The 22,834-nt window shown below is 43.4% G+C and overlaps 1 protein-coding gene across 3 annotated transcripts in view; it reads right to left on the reverse strand.

The window, feature by feature from the left end:
• The window catches only part of ATAD2B (ATPase family AAA domain containing 2B), a 168,215-nt gene that overhangs the window by 90,948 nt on the left and 54,433 nt on the right, over positions 1-22,834 (reverse strand). For all 3 annotated transcript variants that reach the window (XM_074991334.1, XM_074991333.1, XM_074991335.1), the window contains 5 exons: positions 14,230-14,305; positions 8,977-9,075; positions 6,296-6,407; positions 5,746-5,861; positions 2,072-2,246 (listed from right to left, as the gene is read on the reverse strand). In XM_074991334.1, the coding sequence (XP_074847435.1) occupies positions 2,072-2,246; positions 5,746-5,861; positions 6,296-6,407; positions 8,977-9,075; positions 14,230-14,305 (578 nt within the window). The remainder of the gene's footprint in view (positions 1-2,071; positions 2,247-5,745; positions 5,862-6,295; positions 6,408-8,976; positions 9,076-14,229; positions 14,306-22,834) is intronic.

Below are 22,834 nucleotides of genomic sequence, written 5' to 3' on the forward strand. Positions count from 1 at the left end.
GCACCTTTTATTGTCTGACGTCTCTTCCCCTCTCATACTGCTCCCCCACCACCACCAGAGTCTTACCTGGAAAGCATTAAGAAATATAAGTCTAAGTCTCAATTATAGAAAGCATTGTATTTTTTCTACCGTATTATATTAATACGTTAAACTAAGTAACTCTATTTGAAACCTGCATTTCTGCAAGAGATTGGATTCTACTGTTTTACCTGAATCTCTCCCTCCTCTGTCATCCACTCTGGCTGAATGACTAAAAGATTGCTCATGCTTAAGGTGACCATCCTCCCTGTATTAGACAGGATGGTCCCATATTTGGGGTGCCAGAAAGGCATCCCTACTTATTTTTCAAAAGGGACTAAGTGTCCCATATTTGGGCCCTTCCCCCCAGCTGACCTTTTCCACCAGCAGCTGCACAGGAGTCACTTTCCCAAGCCTTGGGGAAGCGAGGGAGTGTGAGCAGTTGCTGCATCCCTGCCGGTTCACCGGGGCTCCCAGGAAGCGCTAGGGACTGCCGCTTCCCCAGGGCTCCCAGGATGGGCCAACGGCTGCCGCCTCCTTCCCAGCTCCCCAGTGCTTGGTGGAACCAGTAGGAGCCACCCTCCCCACCCCCACATGTCCCTGTCCCATGTTTGGGACAATTCAGCAATTCTCATTTACCATAGTATATGCCCTAAATATACCCGCCAGACACCAGGTAAAAGCTTCAATTCATTCTGTTCCCTTTCCTAAGCCGAGCCACCATGACAACTATGCTACTAATAATCCTGGGCAGGACTGGAAGCTCCTTTTCTGAGGTGCCGGTATTCAGTTCCAGGGGAAAAAAAAAAAGCACTCATATATATTATAGTTGGAGTTGATCCTGCTTGAAGCAGGGGGCTGGACTCAATGACCTCTTGCAGTCCCTTCCAGCTCTGTGATTCTATGATTCTATACATATATACAGTAAGGTCTCAGAGTATGCGACCCTGCTCTTATGCGGCTGACCCCAATTCCTACAGTAAACCCTGTACTGCGATTTCCAGTTGTGCTTAACTCGCTCCTCCAGTCCTGGCTCAACCCCACCTCAGCTCCGCATGGCCCCAGCTAAGGTTCCACCCCGCCCCTCAGCTCCACTCAGGACCCGTGCATAGCTCCTCCTCGCCACACACCCCTGCCTCTGGCTCTAGCTCACCATCCCTCAGGTGCAACTCCAACACAACCTCCCCGGCCCTGGTTCAACCCCACTGTCGGCTCACCACCCGCATGCAGCTCCGGCTCACCCTGCATGCCCACACCTGGCTCTGGCTTACCACCCCTCACACATGGCTCTAGCTCACCTCCCACACCCATGGCTCTGGTTCAACACCCCACCCCTCTGGCTCAACCACCCTGCCAGTTAAGCCACCCAACCCACCCCACCCCCCGCGGCTCCGGTTCAACATCCCATACCCTGGTTCAACACCCCTGCTGGGTCACCACCTGCACTTGACTCTGGTTCCAGCTCAACTCCCAGTCCTCCGTGGCCCAGCTCACCACCTGAGGAGGGTTCCAGCTCACCACCCCCACACACAGCTCCAGCTCAACTTCACCCCCCCTGCAACCCTAACCCATCCCTGGCTTTGCCCCCCCACCCACCCACCTCCCACAACTAGGCTTAACCCTTCCCAACTCCCCCACTCCACCCCAGGACTTCCCTTTCTGCTGCTTCCCCAAATGCAGAATATGTGTTCTGCCAGGGAAAAAGCCAGACCGCCACTTACGCAAAATCTGGGTTTACATGAGGGCATATGGAATGGAACCCTCACGTACTCTGAGACCTTACTGTGTGTGTAAATATTATATATATTACACGCACACACACACGCACACAAATGATAACAGATACAATACAAAATAATTTCATCACCATTCATCAGCATTTCATCTGTATTTACATCTAAATGTAAAGCACTAGCATATCCTGCTACTCATACAGTAACCTGTATACACACGTTTCCTATTATCCAAAGACAATTTTGGCTCCATGAAACGCATTGCAATGAAAAATATTATATGGAAAAAATGTATCTAAAGTATGTGAACATCTTCTAACCTGATCAAAGAGAAGACGAAGTTGCCGTTCAGATTCACCAACCCACTTGCTGAGACAGTCTGCTCCTTTCCTCATAAAGAAAGCCACCTTTTTGTCTCCCTGACTGCATTCATTAGCCAGAGCTCTTGCTACCAAGGTTTTACCTGTTCCAGGAGGACCATAGAACAAACAGCCCCTGAAGATAAATAAATCAGTATTATAGTCACAAATCTGTCTCTTGTAAAACTTATTCAAGATAGGAAGCCAAAGTAAAAAAAAAAAAAAAAAAGACTGCTCTTTTCAGCATTGATTGGTACATTTATGTTGATCTTTAAAAACATAAGATGTTATAAACTAAAAGAAATGAAAAACTATTAGGATGGCAAAGTCTTGTATTTTGTAATATTTTTTCTTATGCATTTAAAATTTTGTGCTACATTAAAATTCAGTGTTGGTTCCTCATATACATTCCATAATATGAAAAGTGTAAATTTTGTTTCATGCTTTCAGATTATTGTATATGTGCTTTACAAAGCACGCAGTAATCAGCAGCTCAAGAGTTATTTTATATAAGGAAAGCACTTCAAATGTTAAACTTATAAAAACATCAGAGCTAGTTTCTCTGGTATTTGCGTGTACAGAAATAGATTCTAATGCTAGTTTCTTAAAATTAAAAAGTCTTTAATCAAATTCCCAAACTATAGAGGATCTATATATCTTTTTAAGCCCTCAAATGCCTACCCATAAGGATTAGAACCAGAATACAATTATTTAAGCATTGTTTCCATAAAGAAGTACTGACATTTAATTTGACTTTAAATAAATCCACAAAATTTCATTACATGAAAAACAAACAAATGCAGAATGTTAAGTCTGGCTTAATCATATAGCGGCGTTCCCTCGAGTTTATGGTTTTTTATATGAACCTCAACATTTCAACAGCCTTCTTATAGATGTTCCTTTTTATCTTCTTTCCAAGTAAGCCTTCACTAATGCCAGCATGAAAAGAACAGTACAACTAGGGATACCAGTCTACTTTCTACACTTAACAAAATATCATGAACTAAGTTCATTTTGCAGAAAAAAAAATGTTTATATTACCTGTTATATTTTTCTGTAAATTGATTAAGTCACAAGAGTGTCTTTTTACTTAACACTTTCAGGCAGGAGGAATCTAATCAGTCAAAAACAAGTCCAATGGCATCTTAAAGGCTGCAATTTATCAGGGCATAAGCTTTTGTGAGTTGAAGCTTACTTTGTCAGATGCATGAAGTAAAAGAATCAGATGGCTGGGATTTATAAATTCATAAAGGAGATGGAAATATTACATCAGTGCTAATTCAATCAGGGTGGATGTGGCCCACTTCCAACAGTGGTAAGAAGGTGAGAACATCTAAAGGGGAAAAATTACTTATTGTAATGAGATAGCCATTCTGATAGTGTCAAATTTGCATATGAATTCCAGCTCAGCAGTTTCATGATGCAGTCTGTTTTTGAAGTTATTTTGCTTAAGAATGGCAACTTTGAAGTCTAGAACTCTGTGAGTGTGTGTGTGTGTGTGTGTGTGTGAAGAGGAAGCCTAAAATACTCTCCTACTGGTTTTTGTATGTTACTCTTTTGATGTCTCATTTGTGTCCATTTATTCTTTTGCACAGAGACATTCCAGTTTGTCCAGTGTATATGGCAGATAGGCACTGTTGGCACACGATGACCTGTATCACATGAGCAGATGAACAAGTCTTTGATGGTATGGTTGATGAGGTTTGATGGTGTCATTAAGGTGCATGTGTGGACAAAGTTAACAACAGGGTTTACTGCAGAGACTGGTTCCTAGATTAGTGTTTCTGTTGTGGGGTGTGTTGTTAGTGGTGACTGTTTCAGTTTTGGGGGCTATCTGTAAGCAAGGAATGGCCTGCTTCATAAAGTTTGTGAGAACAAGAAATCTTTATGTAGGCAAGGTTGTAGATCCTTCATGATGTACTGGAGAGGTTTTAGCTGGAGGAAGTGGGAAATGACCCAGGCATTCTGTTGTTTTGCTGGCTCTCTGCTGTAGCAGATGACTTTTGGGTACCAGCCTAGCTCTGTCAATGTGTTTCTTGACTTCCCCAGGTGGGAAGAGCAGTTTTAAGAAAGCTTGATAGAGATCCTGTCGGCTTTTATTCAAGGGATTGGCCTAAATGTGGTTGTATCCTATTGAATAACAATAGCTAATTTTCTGAAACCTGTCATCATTCACAAATTTTTCATGTTCTCCAACTGGTTCCTCCCACCCAGTTGAATCCTTCAATAGCAGGATATCTATTTTCTTGGTGATCACTCAATAACTAGTAGGACATCTTCATGTCACCCTCCCATTTGTGAGTCCATTGATGGCTGATCAGACTGATTCTGGAGCTGCAGGTCTTATAGAAGAGGCAGGAGTCGGTAGCTGTTGGAGGGGCACAGGGCAGTTTTTGATGTTCTTTTCTTCTCCACTTCTCATCTGCACTGTGGTGGGACCTCTCAAATTGCTCCACCCCTCATGGATTACTGTTCTCCACTGGGGACGGTCCTGGGCAAGGTTCTCCCAACTGTAGACACCAATCCTACACTTTTTCACGTGTGCCTTTAGCATGTCCTTATTTCACTTCCTCTGGCCGTCACTGCTCCTTCATCCTTCGACTCCAAAAACTGAATCTGTTTTGGGAGGCGGTGATCAGACATCCTAACTACATGACCAGTCTAACAAAGGTGTCAGTGAATAACAACGGCTTCAATACTGGTCATGTTCGACTCTTCCAGGATGCTAGTGTCCATGCGCCTATTCTGCCAAGAGATATTTAGGACTCTCCTGAGGCAGCACTGAGGATATTGTTCAAATGCCTTCAAATGACACTTACATGTTGTCCATGTTTCACATGTGTACAGTAGCACTAGAATAACCACTGCGCGGTATAAAAGGAGTTTTGTCTTGGAGCAGATATCCCGGTTTTCAAAGACCCTTTGTCTGAGGCAGGAAATAGCTGAACTTGCTCACCTCAGACGTCTTCCTATATGTTTTGGGACTTGACTAAACCAGCATAAAATTAATAACCAAAGAAGTGTATGCATGATTTGTCTGCCTTGAGTTCATTCAAAAACTGCTGCCAAAATAATTTCTTGCCCATTGCTTCAATACTGTTAACCTGCGATCAGTCTTGTCACAGACTCTATTGCTCTATGCATTGAGCTTCCTGTCCTTGTTTCAAGGCTCTGTATCACACACAGCCTTGACTAATACTCTGATATGTTCTCTTCTAGTGTCCCCTCAACCCTGCTCTGTCAATGACACAAGCTCAAAAATCCTTTGGTCTCCTTTTTTCAGAAGTGTCTCCATGTCATCGTGCTACTGAATCTGACTGGAAATATGCTTTCAAAACAAAACTCAAACCTCCAACCTTCTCTTTACTGGAAAAAAAAAATCACTTCTTCAGCAGGCTGCAAAAAAGTTCCTGAATTAAACTACAAAGAGATACAGCTGCCTCCTGCAAGTAGGAGAGAGCATTTATTTCTGAAATCCACATCTTCTTGCCTCTAATCCTGGTGTCTAGTATAATCCTCACTTGTCTATCCATCTATTTACACTGTGTACTCCTCAGAGGAAGGATCAGTCTTCTACGTGTTATCGTACTAAGTACTTTTGGGGATGAAATGAAAGAGAGAGTAAATCCACCTACCTTGGGGGCTGAATTTTGAATTTTTCAAAGATTTCTGGATAGAGAAGAGGAAACACAACCATTTCCTTTAATGCATGGATATGATGGCTCAAACCACCTATACTATCAAAACGCACCTAAGAAAATACAAAACATGTAGAACATATTTTCAAAATGGAACTTTACATATTTAACATGGCATGTGTGCAAAAATATATGTAACTAAAACAGTGAAGTTTTATCAATGATTAATATTCATATAGGAATCCAATGACTTTTAGAAATGCAATTATGTTTAGAAACTACCAGCAGAAGAAAAACATACAGTGGATATGACCTGTTTGTTTCTTTACAATGAATTTCACCAGAAAAATGCACACAGATCAAAAATTAAGCGCTTTTTGGTCCAAAAGTGGTGTATAGAGGACAGCTATGGGTGAACACCAACACCAAGTTTATTTTGCATTCACTTCAACTCTAATTTTTACAACACCATCAATTAGGATTTCTGAGTCATCTTCCTTATCTCAAATGCACAATTATAAGAGAGACAAGTCTTAACAAAACCTACTGATTTGTCAAGAATCATTGGATCAACATCAGCCAGACTTGCACCAACTTTTACTCGTTCTCGCAGGATTCCACTGGCTAAGTCTTCTGCTCTGAAATTCATAGGCAGACATCTATCGGACAAAAATAAGAAATTTAGGTTGAATACATGAGCAATAAAACAAGTAAAGATGGTTGAAACTGTCAGAATAGAAGATGTTCTTATGTTCTTATTAAGATACTAGAGGAGCTATCTCTCTCCAGCAAAATTAACATAAAGCTAAACAAGTTTGTTCCTGTTCTCTTCAACTTGATCGGGCATATTTAAGATTATGATTCTCTAGACTACAAAGCAATTTTCAGTAACAGTGATGAAATACGCTGGGTTAAGACAAAAGGTACAAAATACAAAGAACATATACACTGTCTTATGGATCACTTCTCCAATGGATCAAGACTGAAGAATAGTGGGAAAAAAATGATCCTGAGTGGCCTGGAACGTACATCAAAATAAAAGAGGACTAGAATTACCAGGATATTGTTCTTTAACAATGACAACCTGATGTACAAGGGATCTCTAAAATACAATGAAGATAACTATGTTTTAAGAAGCAGAGACCCAACCACAGAAGCCATACACTTCTTAACCAACAAAGAGAACACCCAACCCACGCACGTGAGAAAATAAAACCCTTATGATTAAGCAATCACAACTACTTAAATTTAGAAAGGAAAAGAGTTCATAGAAAGTAAGTCAAAAAACTTAATCCTGAAGACTTAATAAAGCTACTTAAGCCCCTATGAAAGAGAATGTGACTACAAGATTATTTTAACTTGTGCATGAACTCATTCATCATCTTTATGAAGAAGCCCTGAAAACCTTATCATCTAAGGAGGCATGATAAGAAGAAAGAAAGGTCAGAAAGAACAGATTGGGAACCAGGAGGACAAAAGTTATTAATATAAGGCAATGCTCTCTTTGGCAATTCTGCACATTTTTTAAAGCATTTTGTTTGTTTGTTTCTAATGGCTTCTGGAGTCTTTAGAACAGAAGAAGGAGAGAAAGGACTGGTGTGGTGGGATGAAGAGGATGATGACGATCCACTGAAGGAAAAGGAGATGGTAATAGAAGGCTTTGCTGACACAGTTTTCGTACTGATAAAGTTAAAGCACCAGCACAGTTATGTTAACATTTAATTGTTTAGACTGGTATTACTTATAGCGATTCAAGAACAGTGTGTAGATCTGTGCAGAGAGGAGAGGAAGGGAGGAGACGGGGAGTTCAAGGTAGAGGCAAAGAAGGGAGACATGGGAATGAATGACCAAAAGCAAGATGGAGAGGAGCATGGCAGTGAATCTGGTAGTGTGGGGGAACAGAGTGTGTTGTTTTGGTAGGTGAAGCTGCCAGACTGGGTAAGAATAAGTGACCAGTTGGAAAGGACAAAGAATCTCTCTCTAAAATGCAAGTAGAAATCTGAAGACTAAGACATGAAAAAGGTTTGGTGTGCACTCCATGTCGCCACTGGAAAAGAGATCCAGGGGAATGGAGCTGTAGAACTCCCAGAACACCCTCCACAGCCCTTGCAATGGACAGGGACAACTCTGGTTGGGCGGGAACACCCCTGCCTGTGGTGCACCAGGGACAAAAGGATGCTCCAGCAGGGCTGGAGCCTCCCTTTGCCTACCAGCGCCTTGGGGCGGGCGGGGGAGGTGCGCCAGTGAGGCTTGGAGAAGCCCATAGCCACAGCAGCCCCAAGAACACCACAGTGCAAGGACACTCCAGCCAAGCTGAAGCAGTCCCAGTCCACGGCAGGGAGTCTGCTGCAGCCCAGTTCGGCAGGAACAGCCACCCCAGATGCCCCTCCCTGCTTCTGAGCCAGTACAGACAGGGGTCTACTTCCATTCAGCCAGAGCACCCCACCCACAGCAACCTTGCAGGGCTGGTGCAAGCCCCTTCCAATGGTGGGTCAGGAGCTACTCCAGACCCCTATCAGTTAACCATAATCAGTAAGCCTCATTCTAAAGGGATGAAGCTTATTAGTTAACCAGTTACACTTTAACATCCCTAGTCTTGGTTCCCCAAATAGACTCTCCCCCACCCCGCCCCCACAAGGCTAGCAACAGACAGAATTTGTTAATTTTTGTTAAATTATCACAATAATAGCTTTTACAAAATTGTTGAGCAGGTGCTAGCTCAGACCATTTTTTGATGCTTGGAATGCAGAGTACTACAATGACAAGAAAACATGGATGAGAAGAGGGATAGTATTTGGAAAAGGTATTGTTTTAATGCCCACCAAAACTAATTAGAAAAAGAAAACACCAGGATACTTCTGCTTATTTATGTTCAATGAAATTCCATTTCTAATTGATGCAAAGTTGAGTTAGCAGGGTCTTTCACCTGTGTTTGATTTGGATTTTCTTCTTTATTTTGATACTCTGCATTGTTCATAACTATGTATTACTAAGACTTCAGTATTATATTGTAATATTTGTAAAGTAATATCTAAAACCACCCCTCCAACATTCTTCAACTGTAAGTTAAATTTATTGGACTTTCATAGTAAAAGGCAACTTTTCTAAACAGTTTGCTAAACCAAAATATGATTTTTTGCACTAATTAGAATATTACATCATAATTTTGCTTTTTCCTGACAGACCCATGCAAACTGATTTTCTCAAAGACTGAGCAAGACTTGATACCTGTTCCTTGCTCTGGCCATGCTCTTAGACTTTCTCCTTTCAAAGCGTTCTTCATCTGAAGAGGTTGTATCACTGCTATGAATGGCATGTTTCTTTCTCCTATTTAAAAAATAAAATAACCATGCAGATAATAATGCACTTAAATTTTTAACATTAAAATAAACATGATGTATGTTACAGCACTGTTCAAGTCTAGCAGTCATTTTATCAACTTTGATGTTCCATAAATAGGGGACTTATCACAACAGTCTCTGAGGGAAATTTCAGTCTTCTTATATTGTTCCACGGGGGTCTGATTTTAATTTGAACATTTCTGAAAAGAGGCAAGAAAGCCCTGAGAGACATGTGGCTCATTCCATATCACCAATATGGAAAAATGTGCTGCAATATCAAACCTTTTCAGAGTTTCAGATTTCTAATGGACCTGTCATTTGATAAAACCTCCAGCCTACATCACTCATCTCTGGCTGCGTCTACACCACCTCCCTACTTCGAAGGGAGGATGGTTGGTGGGGTGTTGGGAGTTTATTAATGAAGTGCTGTGGTGCATATGCAGCACTTCATTAAGCAAATTCCCCCCCTGCGGCAACTCTGAAGTGTTAAACTTCAAAGTGCCGGCTCGTGTCTAGCCACAGCTAACCCGCTGGTACTTCAAAGTGTCTGGGCAACTTTGAAGTCCCTTTTTGAGGCGTAAAGGGACTTCGAAGTACCCCAGGCACTTCAAACTACCAGTGCGTGAGCCACAGCTACACACGAGCCAGCACTTCGAAGTTTAACACTTCGGAGTTGCTGCAGGGGAAATTTGCTTACTGAAGTGCTACATACGCACCGCAGCACTTCATTAATAAACTCCCAACACCCTACTTACCATCCCGTCTTCAAAGTAGGGAGGTAGTGTAGGCAAGCCCTCTCTGTAGCTAACAGATTTAAAAAAAGAGTGTAGCATTTTATCTATTAAAATTCCTTTTTAAATTCCATTAGCTCTTGTAAATCTTACAGTCAGTTTCTTTTTTCTAAAGGCTTTTCATACTGAACAGTAAAATATTTTTAGACATTATTTATACTGTACTTGCAATTCTTAAGTAAATAAAAATAAAATATGCAATCTAGACTACTGTTTAAAATCCACACAGGTAACTTCTGTTCATGTAAGTACTGTAATCTATAGAACTCTTTGAATGATTGAGAGCTGTATTATAGACTAAACACAAACACATAATATAGACAAATGTGGTTTGAATTTATACAGCTAAAATGTTTTTCATTTATATTTTCTTGAAGTAACAGAAGCATGTGGATGCTGTACTGCGTAGTCAAATGTAATCTTTACAGAGCTCATAGTGGATATAGAGTTCCATCGCCTACACAAATATGATAATCTGCATTTGTTCAGCTGCTCTAGCAGAAACACAACTGAAGATAGCCAAATTCAACAGTTAACCACAAAGAGAAATCAGACAAACGTTATGTCACAATGACGAGGTTTTTGTGGAAGACACACCACCAGTAAACAGGATAAAATGGAGGAACAAAACAGGCAAAGTTGCAGAGAAGTAGTGATCAGTGTTTCTTGCATCTCTGCTGCAAGTTTGGAATCTAAGAGAACTTAATGCCCTCTTAAAGATGGCTATAGCTTATATAATGCCTCAAGCCTGTCTGTTTTTCTCACAAACAGAAAATACAGAGAAGAAATAGTTGATCACGCTGTGCATTAATTGTGGTTTTTTGAGATGTACCCCCTAGCAAGTCCTTTCAGAAAATCAGGCCCTCTTCTGAAAGAACAAGTGTAGCATCCCCACCTGAAGTGCACTCTTTCTAATTCCTTTTGAAAGATTGCAGTGGTTCTTCTGGAGGGCCTCGTCCTCTCCCAAATGTGGAAGGGCACCTTTTTCGGAAAGATTCTTTTGGAAAAAAAGCACATTTAGACCCTCCAGGGGCCCTTTGTTCAGAAGAGCAGTCCTCATGGTGCCAGACTTTGCAATCCCTGGCCCATTCTTTTTGAAAGAGCAGGAGTTGTGTCGGCGTTCTCTTTTGAAAAAGCAGATTGTTCTTTTGGTCTGCTTTTTTGTCTGTGAACGTGTTCTTTCAAAAGCACGGTGGCGATCTTTTAAAAGATTACTGCAGTGTAGATATGGCCTAAGTGCCCTATACCCCCTGCAACTTTGATCAGAAATTTCTCTGTTCAGCTTACATATGCATGCTGGGCAGCCTGGTGCCCCACACCATTTTTACAGCAATGCACAGATGACCCATACTCAATTCCTTCTCTAAACCAAACCTCCATAGCAGAGCACTCTGATACAGAGGAAGAGAGTGGGTAACGGAGTCCCTATAAAGACACACATCTTGAAGAACCACAATTATGATACATGATGTGTAACCATTGCTTTGACAAATGTCCCTATGAATGTTCCATTTCAGTGACTACTAAACAGTTCCCTTTAAGGCAGGGACAGCTTGAGAGTGCAGTTTAGGGCCAATCAGAGAATCAGTGTCACAAATTAGCACAGTTCAGCAAACACATTAATAGACACCTAAATGGCAGCCTCACGTATCTCTGTCATGAGAACATTCTTGAGGAAGGCCATAAAAGCGGAAATGGGCATTGTAGAATGAGGCCATATATTCAAAGATGTTTAAATATGGCAACATTCACAGCAGGAATAGAGCCAGATATCCACTTGGAAAGTTCTGGGATAAAGATTACGAATCTTTTTGACTTATCTGCTAGAAAGACAACCTATGGGCCATGCTGAAGAGTTTTGTCCTACCCAAACAAAGCCAGAGTGCTCCTGACATCCAGTGTGTGCAGCAGTACCTCCTGGTTATCTAGATACTGTGTGGGGTAGAAGACTGCCAGATGAATGGGTGGGCTAATATGAAATGCCTTAGAATTTTCTGGTAAAAAACTGGAGTGAGGTTGACAAGGTCACATGGCCTTAAAAAATATGGTGGAAAAGGGGCCTCTGTTTCCCCAACTTGTCATATCAAAGCTTTCAGGAATACCTTCTTAACTGATGAACAGACCAGTGAGCAGATATCATGCATTTGTGGACCACAATGAGGAACCAGTGAAGAGCCAGAATGGTAGACAGAGGTTTCCAAGTTCCCTTGGAATCCTGATGATGATAGATTGTCAAAAACAGAAGGGAGGGGGTTGGGAGGAGGGGCTTGCAAAGCCATGATGGTTGCCAGTATATCTCATAACAAGGAGTCACACCAACAGACAACCCACAGACCATAATGGTGATGACATAAGTCTATTCCCTATTTTACTTCTCCATATCTCAGTTTTTCCAAGGGAACCCCATTCTTCTTTGTTTTCTCAAAAAACAGAAATGCCAGTGACTTCATTGAGGCTTACTCAAAAATTAAGTCACACTAAGCACAGTCAGTCTTAGCTTTCTGGTAACAATTTAATTCTTTTGTTTGTTTTCTGTTGTTTTTTGTTTGTTTGTTTTGTGATTTAAATCACCTTGGTTTAAATCAGAACAAAAAGTCTAGTACATATCAAGAGAGGAAAAAACAAGTTGCATCAGACAGGGGATCTGAGCCACTGTCAGAGTCTAATGGGGAGATAGTACCACCCAGGGCAGAGAAGCTGTTTTTGTAGCTGCAAGCCACTCCCAGTCTCTGTTTAATCTTTGGTTAATGGAGTCAAATTTGCAAATAAATTGCAGCTCAGAGATTTCTCTCTCCATTTGATTTTTGTATAGTCTCTACGTAAAAGAATTAATGGACATAAATCAGACACCAGGAACACTAATGTACAGAAGCCTATGGGGGAAACACTTCAATCTCCCTGGACACTCAGTAGCAGATTTAAAGGTGGCAGTCCTGAAACAAAGAAAGCTCCCATTTCCACCTTGCTGAATAGACCTTGTCAGTTCTGGCCCTCCCTTTTACTGGGACCCCATTCTTTAAATACCCCTCTAAAACCACCACCCCACTCAAGCATCTGACGAAGTGGGTCTTTGCTGAAAAGTCAGCTGAAAAGGACCTGAAGGTGCTTCTCTGGGGCAGTGTAACCTAACAGTAAGAAGGGAACAGGAGACCTACTAGCTCACATACACAGTTCAAACACACACTGTTATAAACAGTATGCTATCAGAGGCACTAGGGGAGCTAGCAAATGCAGAATGGAGAATCCATATGGACACTACGTAAATTAGAAAATCTGTTCAAGAAGTGCTTTACCAACATTTAACTTAAAGAGATAATTAACTTGGTTAAAACGAATTGACAAAAACCCTTTCTAAAAATCAGGTCTTAAAAACAAATTTTTTCATCAGCTAATTATTAAAAGTGAAAATTTTAAGAGTAATTTGTCTTCCATATTCATCCTCTTTGCTCGTCTGTCAGTTTGGACAGCAAAAAAGAAAACAGCCAATTTCCACATAGTGTACAATCAATTTCTATTCCATTTCACTTGGAACAGAGAATATGATCACGCTATTATGTTTGGGTTGCAAACACCATGGGAGGCCTGTTTGTTTAAAAAAAATTAGTCTACTAATGTAAATTTACAGAAAGCTCGTTTTTACAAACTCTAAGGTGAGGCTCTAGCTGTGTGCCTTTAGTTTACAAAAACATTGCTCACGTCTTTGGAGTGCAACTTCCTATAAAACAGTTTTAGCTGGCAATAGAGCAGGTAAATAACAAAATTTAAAAAAAAAGCTGTTTATTGAAATTTGGAACAACTGAATTTGGAAGAAATTTTAACTAGAACAGTACATAAAACATTACTGGGTTTCTTACTGTCTTATTTCTTCAGTTCAAAGTGGAATTTGGTGGTTTAAAAATTTGGGATTTAAAAAATTGCAATGTGGACATTCAGGCTTGGCACTATTGGGTCCAAGAGCCGATCTCCAGTCCCTCCATCTACAGTACAATTTTATAGTCCCACATCCCAAGCAGTCGTTGTTTTTGTAACACACTGATGCTATTATGCTGCTTTATTTTTTATTTATCATAGAAAAATTCTGCTAAATCAGTCTTCCGTTACTTTCAGATAATAAAAAGAGCTTAAAGAAAAAAAGATTTAGGCCCCAAATCTGCAATGAGTTTTTTAACTTAAGTAGGTTTTGGGTGAACACATCTACATGGAACTCATTGTAGGATGAGGGCCTTAATTCTGACTCTTTGGGGTTAACAAATATCACTCAGGGACAGAAAGTTTCAAAATAAACAGCTGACAAAATATGCTGAGGGAACACAAATATCTTCTCTCCACAAAAATGTTCTGACATTTACCTGATATGGCTTCTTCTTGCAGGAGATCTGTGAATATCAAATAGTGCATTTTCTCTCTTTTTCTGATGAGCTGGCACTGAGCAAAAAAAGTAACAGGGATGAAGCATCATATGCAAAAGAAGATAACATCTGCTAAAAAAATTTTCTTTTAATTTATGACAAATCTGTAAAAAAAAAAGTGCCTATCTTGAACACTAGGTGACTGCCAAAAAACTAGAAATACCTCACCAAAACCCCAGAAAATAAGACCACAATAAAATAAGCCCAACTATATCACTCCTTCTCCCAATCAGCACCTTTTTTTGTGATGCTCTCTCCGCAAAAGCCACATGAAGGAATGGGCTTTGGAGCAGGCCCTCATTGTCACCAGATTTGAATTATTTCAGATCAAAGGAAGAAATAAAAAAGATATAGTGGTCTCCACAACCAGCCTCCATTACCAGTTCCCTCTTCTTTCAAACTCCTCAGCCGATTGCAGTGCCCCAATATAGCAGAGCTAAAGACTGATTTTTCAAATAGGCAGGATTCATACCACCGTATTCTGTAACAGCTTCAGTTTTCACATTGCTTTAACATGTAGCCTATGTGTAGCGTAGTGTGGAAGTTTTATTGTGAAGTTCTATATGCATGAATGGCAGCAAGGTCAACACTCAAAAGAAACAGTCAATTTCTTATCTAGACAAAGACTGGAAAATGCTGCATGTGGTAAACTAAAAGCCTCCATGTATTCAACATTATTCCAGTGACACGCTCTAGTTATGCATGAATGGTGGACACAAAAGCTCATTGAGAGGAATAAACTTTACTATTATCATATCTTCCATTCTGATTCCCCCAACCCACCAGGATCATCAACTGCTTCTTTATATTCAGCTTTAACCAGTTAGCTCTTATCTATTTTCTCACCTACCCCAGACTCTAAGCCAGGCATGCAACAGCACTACATATCAGATGAGATATTCAGAGAGTTGGTAACACTGCCTACGTCTATGTTTTGTTAACTTTCTCAGATGCCCCATGTACATGTTGAACAAAAGGGGAAGTAAGATGGAACCCTGTGGTATTCTGTATACGAGTACTCAGAGGCTATGTCTATACTGCAGAGGTTCTTGAGGAATAACTTATTTCTACTTTAAGCAGAAATAAGTTATTTCTGAACAGAGCGTCTACACTGCACGAGCATTTCCAAATTGAACATTCACACTAAAGAGCCCTATTCAGAAATAAGAGCAATGCATTTTGGGTGGCTAGGCATTGTGGGATGTCAACAGGAAACAGAAGGTGCCCTGGGCATCAGGAAGGGGTCCCATGAGCCCCGTCGCTTCCTGAATCTCCCCTACAGATTCCTGTTCCATGTCAAAGTGCTGAAGGGAGCCCAGCTCACCTACCTGTGCAAGGAAGCAGCCATGGATGCTGCATTGCAAGAACAAGATGTGGCAGCAGAGCAATCACTGCCCTTTAATGTCCACAGTAAGTGGTATTAGGACTGTAGTTTGATGACAGAGTACAGGTATCCAGTGGTGCCTTGGGTGCTGATGTGGGGCACACTCCCAGTATTGCATCCAGTCATTCACAGTACTTGCAGGTGTGGGAGGCAGCCCCAGAGCAGTTGTTTGCTTCACTCGCCCTGTAGTAGGACTGGCAAAGCTCCTTTATGCTACACCTGTACTGCTCTGCATCTCTATTATAAGCCCTGTCTCGTAGTGTGCATGAAATCAGTAAAAGATTGCCCGACTGTGTGTTGAATTATCCTGTAGAATAAAAGAAGAAAAAATGGAAACAAGCATGGCTAGCGTTTGTTTGCTTTGAAATGAGCCAGGGGAAACACTCATTAGGGGTCTTCAAATGACCACAGATTGCAGAGGGAGGAGGGGGTGGAAATCAGTGCCTGGCTGGAGAAAGGGAGGCAAGAAAGTGGAGAGCTGGGGAAGAGATGTGCCAAGCTGGACCTGCCATGACCACCAAAGCCTAAACTGGAGCAAAGGGATCGCTTGGTGCTGTGCCCTTTGGCTGCCAGGAGCAAACACAGGGAAGTGGCTGGCAGGCTGGAGGAGAGGGTGAAGTGGCTCACAACAGCAATGGGCCATGGCAAGAGCCCCCACAACCAAAGCCCAGCAAAGGCTGAAGGTGAGCCCCATGGATGTCAGGGGCTGGAGCACAGGCCAGACCTGAACCCCACTGGGGCTGGAACCCTGTGGCAGCACAGCCAGCCAGAGCCCTCCTGAAGTCCCAGGGAACCCAGGACTGGGGCTAAAGCCCCATGTATGGCAGACCAGAGCCCTACCACAGCCCCAAAGTACAGTAACTAGAGGTGTCATCTGTTGTGCGTGTGTTGCAGGGAGACTGTGTGGCTTTGGGATTGTGAGTGACTGACCCTCTAGATCCCTGGCATCTAACCACTTCTGAACCTGTGGCTACTGCTATAGTGAACTAGCCACATTATTCTAAAAAATGTATGTATTGTCCAAAACAACTGGTCATGCTCAGTAGGCCCAATAGCCACATGTGGCTAGTGGATAGCATGTTGGACATCATGGTTCTAGCTCATCTATTCAGAATTGTCCTGGGTAATTAGTGTTCACTTATTGCCAAAGGCTCCTCACTGCTCTGTGTGAATTTGATGGAGCTAGTTCCCTTTGGTTAGAGACCACCACCCTTGTTGGCACTGTTCAGCCTCTGGAATGGCAGTCTTAGCAAAGAGGCCAAGACTAAATGAGCCATTAGAATTGAGTTACACCTGCTTCCAGAGGTGGTCCCTACATGAAGCCTTACAAGGAAGTTTGCACTGGTGAGTGTTCTGTGGAAAGCATTTAAATTTCTAGTGGTGAAAAATCCAACAGCAGAACACTATGCACCAGCCTTAGTACAAGATCAGCAGGTTTTAGCTCCTTCATGCAGCAGTTTTTGAAGCTTTATCAATTTGCTGGACCTCGGTTTCTCTGTAAAACCCATAAATTGTGAAGTGGCAAATTCCCCTGCTTTTTTAGCACTCATCCCACTCCATGGGATATTTTGGCACTAAATCAAAGGATTAAAACAAAAAAACTTGTGCAAATATTTTGTTTATGCTATGAAATTATAAAATATACAGAATTTACTGAGCTACTTCATACATTGAAGAAACAATAAACAAACAGGATTTTTTTAAAAAAGCAAAGTCACTCAATTATCTCAATCCTACACCATCAGAAAAGCAACAAGTATACTTTTGGTACTAGAGCCATAAATACTAAAGCCAAATTGTCAATGACTCACAAGGGATTACAACGACTACACAGAAAGAAGCAAGAGGAGAAAGGGGAAGAGAAGATACCATACACACCACATTTGTTTAAAAGTATGAAAGAAAACCAAAATCTAGAGATACACTCGCCAAACTCCTGACCCAAACTTCTGAGAAACTGAGATTCAGACCCAGATTTCGCAGCTTGTAAATTAACATCAAGAGACTCATAAGAACCATAAATGTAACAGTACAGAAAAAAAGAGAGGGGTCACTGAAAGGACCAGGAATGGGTAGTGGAGAAGAGGGTAGGAGAAAAATATGAAGTGCAGCTGAAGTGAAGAGACTGAAGCCTGCTGCAGTCCCTGTCGTGACCCAGACTTGGGCTGGAGTGCAAGGCCAGTGGGAAGACTTGCTGCAGCCCCACTGAACCATGGACCAGCACCCAGAGCTCAGACTGCAGGGCTGGTGGAGAGAGAGGCTGTCACCCTACAGAGCCGCAGACTGGACCCCGGAGCTGGCAGGGAGACCTGCTGCAGCCCTGTGGAGCCGCAGATTAGCGCTGGAGCTCAGATCGTTCAGCAGTCGGGCAGACCAATTGCAGTCCTGCAGAGCCACAGACCGGCAGCCGAGCTCAGGGCCAGCAGGGAGACCTGTTATAGCCCTGCAGAGCCATGGACCAGTACTGGAGCTCTGAGCGCAGGTCCAACAGGAAGACCCACCGCATTCCCATGCAGACAGACTGGTGCTGGAGCTCGGGGCTGGTGGGGAGACCTGCTGGAGCCTCGCAGAGCCACGGATCAGCACCGGAGCTCGAAGTGCAGGGCCAGCGGGGAGACCCGCTTCAGCTCCATGAAGCCCAGACTGGGGCTAGAGCCCATGGAGCAAACCAGAGTCTCAAAATCTGGAGCTCTGCTGAGCCAGCACCCCATTGCAGCCCTCCAGCAGCATGGTTAGAAGAACAGGGATCCCAGCAACTTGGGATACCTAGGAAAAAGGTAACAGAATTTGCAGAGCTGCCTAGAGCAGTCACTCACTCGAGCTTGATGGGATGCCTCGCAGGAAGCCAATTAAGCTGTAATTATTTCTATTTTGTTCACACTGATTCAATTGCAGAATTGAAAGGGAGGGAGTTAGCAAAAGTCATTCATTTAGATGGAGTTACTATTCTGTGTTAAATTCCCTCTTATTTCTGAATGACAATTTCAGCTACAACAAGAAATCCTTTGGCACCTTATAGACTAACAGGTATTGTGGAGCATAAGCTTTCATGGGTAAAGATCTGCTTCATCAGATGCAGGTCTTCACCCACGAAAGCTTATGCTCCAAAATACCTGTTAGTCTATAAGGTGCCAAAGTACTTCTTATTGTTCTCAAAGACACAGACTAACACAGCTACCTCTCTGATACTTAAACTCAGCAATGTGGTTGCTAGGTGTTTTCTTATGGAATAAAGGAGTTTTCTCCAAAAAAATCCCCAATACATACAAGCCCCGAGGGATAAAAGGCAATCACCTAACTTCTTTTCACTCATCCACTGTTTCTGAGGAAGGCAAAACAGCAGAGCAGAAAGTGTGATATTTGATAAGTCATTTAACAATGCAGTGGCACAGCCTTGAACAGAAAGAGACATTACGTGTTCCGTGACTGGTGTTCCTCTAGATGTGTTCCTCATGTCTGTTCTAAATTGGGTGTGCGTTGGCACACATCCAGTTGTCAGAAAGCTTTTTGCCATAGCCAGTTGCCGTTGGGGTGGAGCAGTGCCCCCTGGAGTGGTGCCAATAGGGCGACCAGTATATGCACCACCCACCCCATCCCCCACTCAGTTCCTTCTTCCAGGATACTCCGACAGTGGGGAAGGTGGGTGGGTTTTGGAATGAACATGAGCAACGTATTTCTAAGAACACCTATTACAGAACAGGTAACTAGCTGTCTTTTCTTCGAGTGACTGCTCATCTGCATTCCAAAGTGGGTGAATACAAGCCAATGTCTAGAAGGTGGGGTCAGAGCCTCGGAAGGAATGTAAGACAGCCCCGCCCACTCTGTTCTCTTGGAGAGGCACGAGGTTTTGGGTATAAAAAAAAAACAACCAGGAGAGAAATATCCTGGTTGACATGGAAAGAAGAGACTACCTTTGGTAAGAATGCCAGATGGTGTCTCCATCTAACCTTTGTCCTTGCGGAACACCATATAGAGTGGGTCCACTGTCAGTGCCCTCAACTCAGGTACACTCCTGGCAGAGACAAAAGCCACCAAGAATGTTGGTTTTGTAACTTAGAAACAGCAGGAAACAAGAAGCAAGGGCTTTGAAGGGGGGCCCCATAAGTTGTGAAAATACGAGATTAAGATCCCACACAGATAAAGGGTCCCACACATGCAGTTTGACCCCTTCCAGGCCTTTCATAAATCTTTTAACCCACAAGGTCTGAGAAAATGGAGGACATCCCCAGACTGGGGTAAAAGGCTGAGAAGGCTGACAAATAGACCTTGATGGAAGATAATGACAGTTCTTCCTGATTTAAATATCACATGTAGTCCAAAATCACCAGTATCAAGGCCTATAACGGGGACAGCCCCCTCTGAGACACCCAGATAGAAAACCTTTTCCACTTGGCCACATAGGGCGCACTCATGGAAGGCTTCCTGCTATTTAACATCACCTCCCTTACAGGGCCTGGTCATGAGAGCTCCACAGACTTCAACCATGGAGCTTCTAAGCCATGAGGTACAAGGAATGAAGGCTGGTGTGCTGTAGTTGCCCCTCCTTCTGTGCCAACAGGTCCAGAGATAACAGGAGTGTCAACTGGTTGCAGACCGACATTTCCAAGAGGAATGAGTACCAGTGCTGCTGGGCCCACACTTGGGCCACCAGGATGACTAATGCCCGATCTGACTGAATTTTGAGTGGGACCTTGTGGACAAGTGGAATCGGAGAGAAAACTTATTGCAGCAGGCCTAACCAGGGAATGCTGAACTCATCTGTCCAGGATCCCAGACACCAGTTCTGGTAAGAACAAAACATCTGTCACTTTGCACTGCGATGCCAGGCGAATAGGTCCACTTGGGGGTGCCCCCACTTTTGGAAAACTGAGTGCAGCATGTCTGGATGTAATGACCACTCATGGCCCAGGAAGGACCTGCTGAGATGGTCTGCCAGTGTGTTGTGGACTCTCAGAAGGTACTGGACCTGCCTAAGCATCTGGTGTTGAATGGAGAACTCCCAGAGACTGAGGACCTCATGACACAGGGGAGAGGAGCACACCCCCCCATTTGTTTATATAGGGCATTGCTGTCATGTTGTCTGTACTCACTGACATGCACTGTCCTCCTCATCTGTCCTGAAACACCTCCCATGTGAACCTCATGGCTCTGAGCTCCCGAACATTTATGTGGAGCTTAGGATCTGCTCTGTTCCACAAAGCCTGAGTTGGACCTTCTCCGAAATGTGCCCCCCACCCCAGGTCCAAGGCATCCATTAGCAGGGAGAGAGGGGGCTGTGGGAGGTTGCAGGGAATTCCGGCACAAACCGTTCGTGCATCTAGCCACCAGTACAGGGTTGACAAAATTTGCAATGGGTCCGTCACCAACAAATCTGTGTTGCCTCTAACAGGGCGATGCACCAAGGTGAGCCACAGCTGAAGAGGGAGTATCCAGAGTCTAGCACCCTGGACTACAAACATGCACACAGCCATGTGACCCAGCAACCTAGTGCAGACTCTGGCCATCGTGGTGGGGAACACCATCATACTGCGGATAAGAGATGTCACGTCCTGAAACCCGCTGTCTGGCAGGAAGGCCCTGGCATACATCATGTCCAGGAGGGCCCCTACAAACTACACTGAGTGAGAACCGAAACCCACTTTGCCTTGTTGACCAGGAAGCCGAGCTTGACAAACATTTGGCAGATCTGCTGCATATGCTGGTGTGCTTGATTCTGTGAGCACCACCTGACCTACCAGTCGTCTAGGTATGGGAACAGTTGTACTGTGCACCTGCGTAGGAAGGATACCACCACCGCCATGCATTTAGTAAAGACCCTCAGGGCAGGTGACAGACTGAATGGAAGGACCGTGAACTGAACTGTTAAGGGCCCCCCCTCCGCCATGAACCAAAGAAACCTCCTGTGGGGTGGGTAAATTGCCATGTGGATATATGCATCTTGTAAGTAGAGAGTGGCAAACCAATCTACCTGTTCCAGTACTGGAGTGATGAGACCCAAGAATATCATACAAAACCTTACCTTCTTTTTATTAACTGGTTCAGGTCTCATTAAGTTCAGCCCCATTTGACTTTGGAATGAGGAAATACGGGGAGTAAAACCCCTGCCCCTGAAACTGATGTGAGACCTCCTCTATAGCCCCTGACTGAAAGAGGGATTGTATCTCCTGCCTGAGCAGACTCTCATGAGAGGGGTGTCTGAAAGAGGATGGGCAAGAAAGATGGTGGGAGGGGGTTTCGAAGAAAATTGGATGGCACAGCCCCTTTCTACGATGTATAGGACCCACTGGTCCGGAGTTAAGCTGCACCAAGCAGGGTAGAAAGGAAATAGGTGGAAGGACAATGCTGGAACTACTTTGGAAATCAGTGTGCTGCTCCTGATCGCACCATCAAAATGCCTGTTTCGGCCACACCAGGGTTTTTTGATGACCCCGCCTGTGGGCCTGGTAGGCAGGGCCCCTCTTACCCATTCTCCTACTAGTATCCCTTTGCTGTTGGGGGAAATGGTTAGTAGGAGGTCAAGGGGTAAAGTGCCTGCATTGGGTCAATGGAGTGTGAAGACCCAACGATCATAAAGTGGCCCTCAAATCTTTCAGGCTGTGAAGCTTTTTGTCGGTCTTCCGAAAACAAAGAAGGGCCTTCAAAGGGAAGGTTGGACCTCATATGGGAGGCCAGACACTTGCAGCTATGCCCCTCGACGCATAGCCACATCTGAGGCCATGACCCTGGTTGTTGCGACTGCTGCACCCAGAGCTGTCTGCAGCGCTGTCTGGGATGTAAAAGTTTGTTTTCTTCCATCACCGCAATAAATTCTGGATTGGCCTCAGGAGGAACCAGCTCCGAAAAGTACGACAGGAGACTGACAGTATTGTACGCATATCTCCTAACCAGGGCCTGCTGGTTAGCAATCTGCAACGGTAAGCCTCATGTTGAATAAACCTTCCTGCCATAAAGGTCCAGGCACTTGGCTTCTCTGTTTTTGGAGAGGGCCCCTGGAAACCCTGTCTCTCCCTATGGTTCGTTGAGTCAGCCATTAGGGAGTCGGCTAGAGAGTGAGTAAAAAAGGTGTTCCTTGTCCTGGAAGGGGACGAAATAACTTCTTTAATTCCTCTGCACTGTAGGCAAGGCCGAGGCCAAAGTTTGCCAAACCATTTTTGCAGTATT

The sequence above is a fragment of the Carettochelys insculpta genome, chromosome 3, assembly GCF_033958435.1.
Source record: "Carettochelys insculpta isolate YL-2023 chromosome 3, ASM3395843v1, whole genome shotgun sequence".
In the NCBI taxonomy this organism is placed as follows: Eukaryota; Metazoa; Chordata; order Testudines; family Carettochelyidae; genus Carettochelys; species Carettochelys insculpta.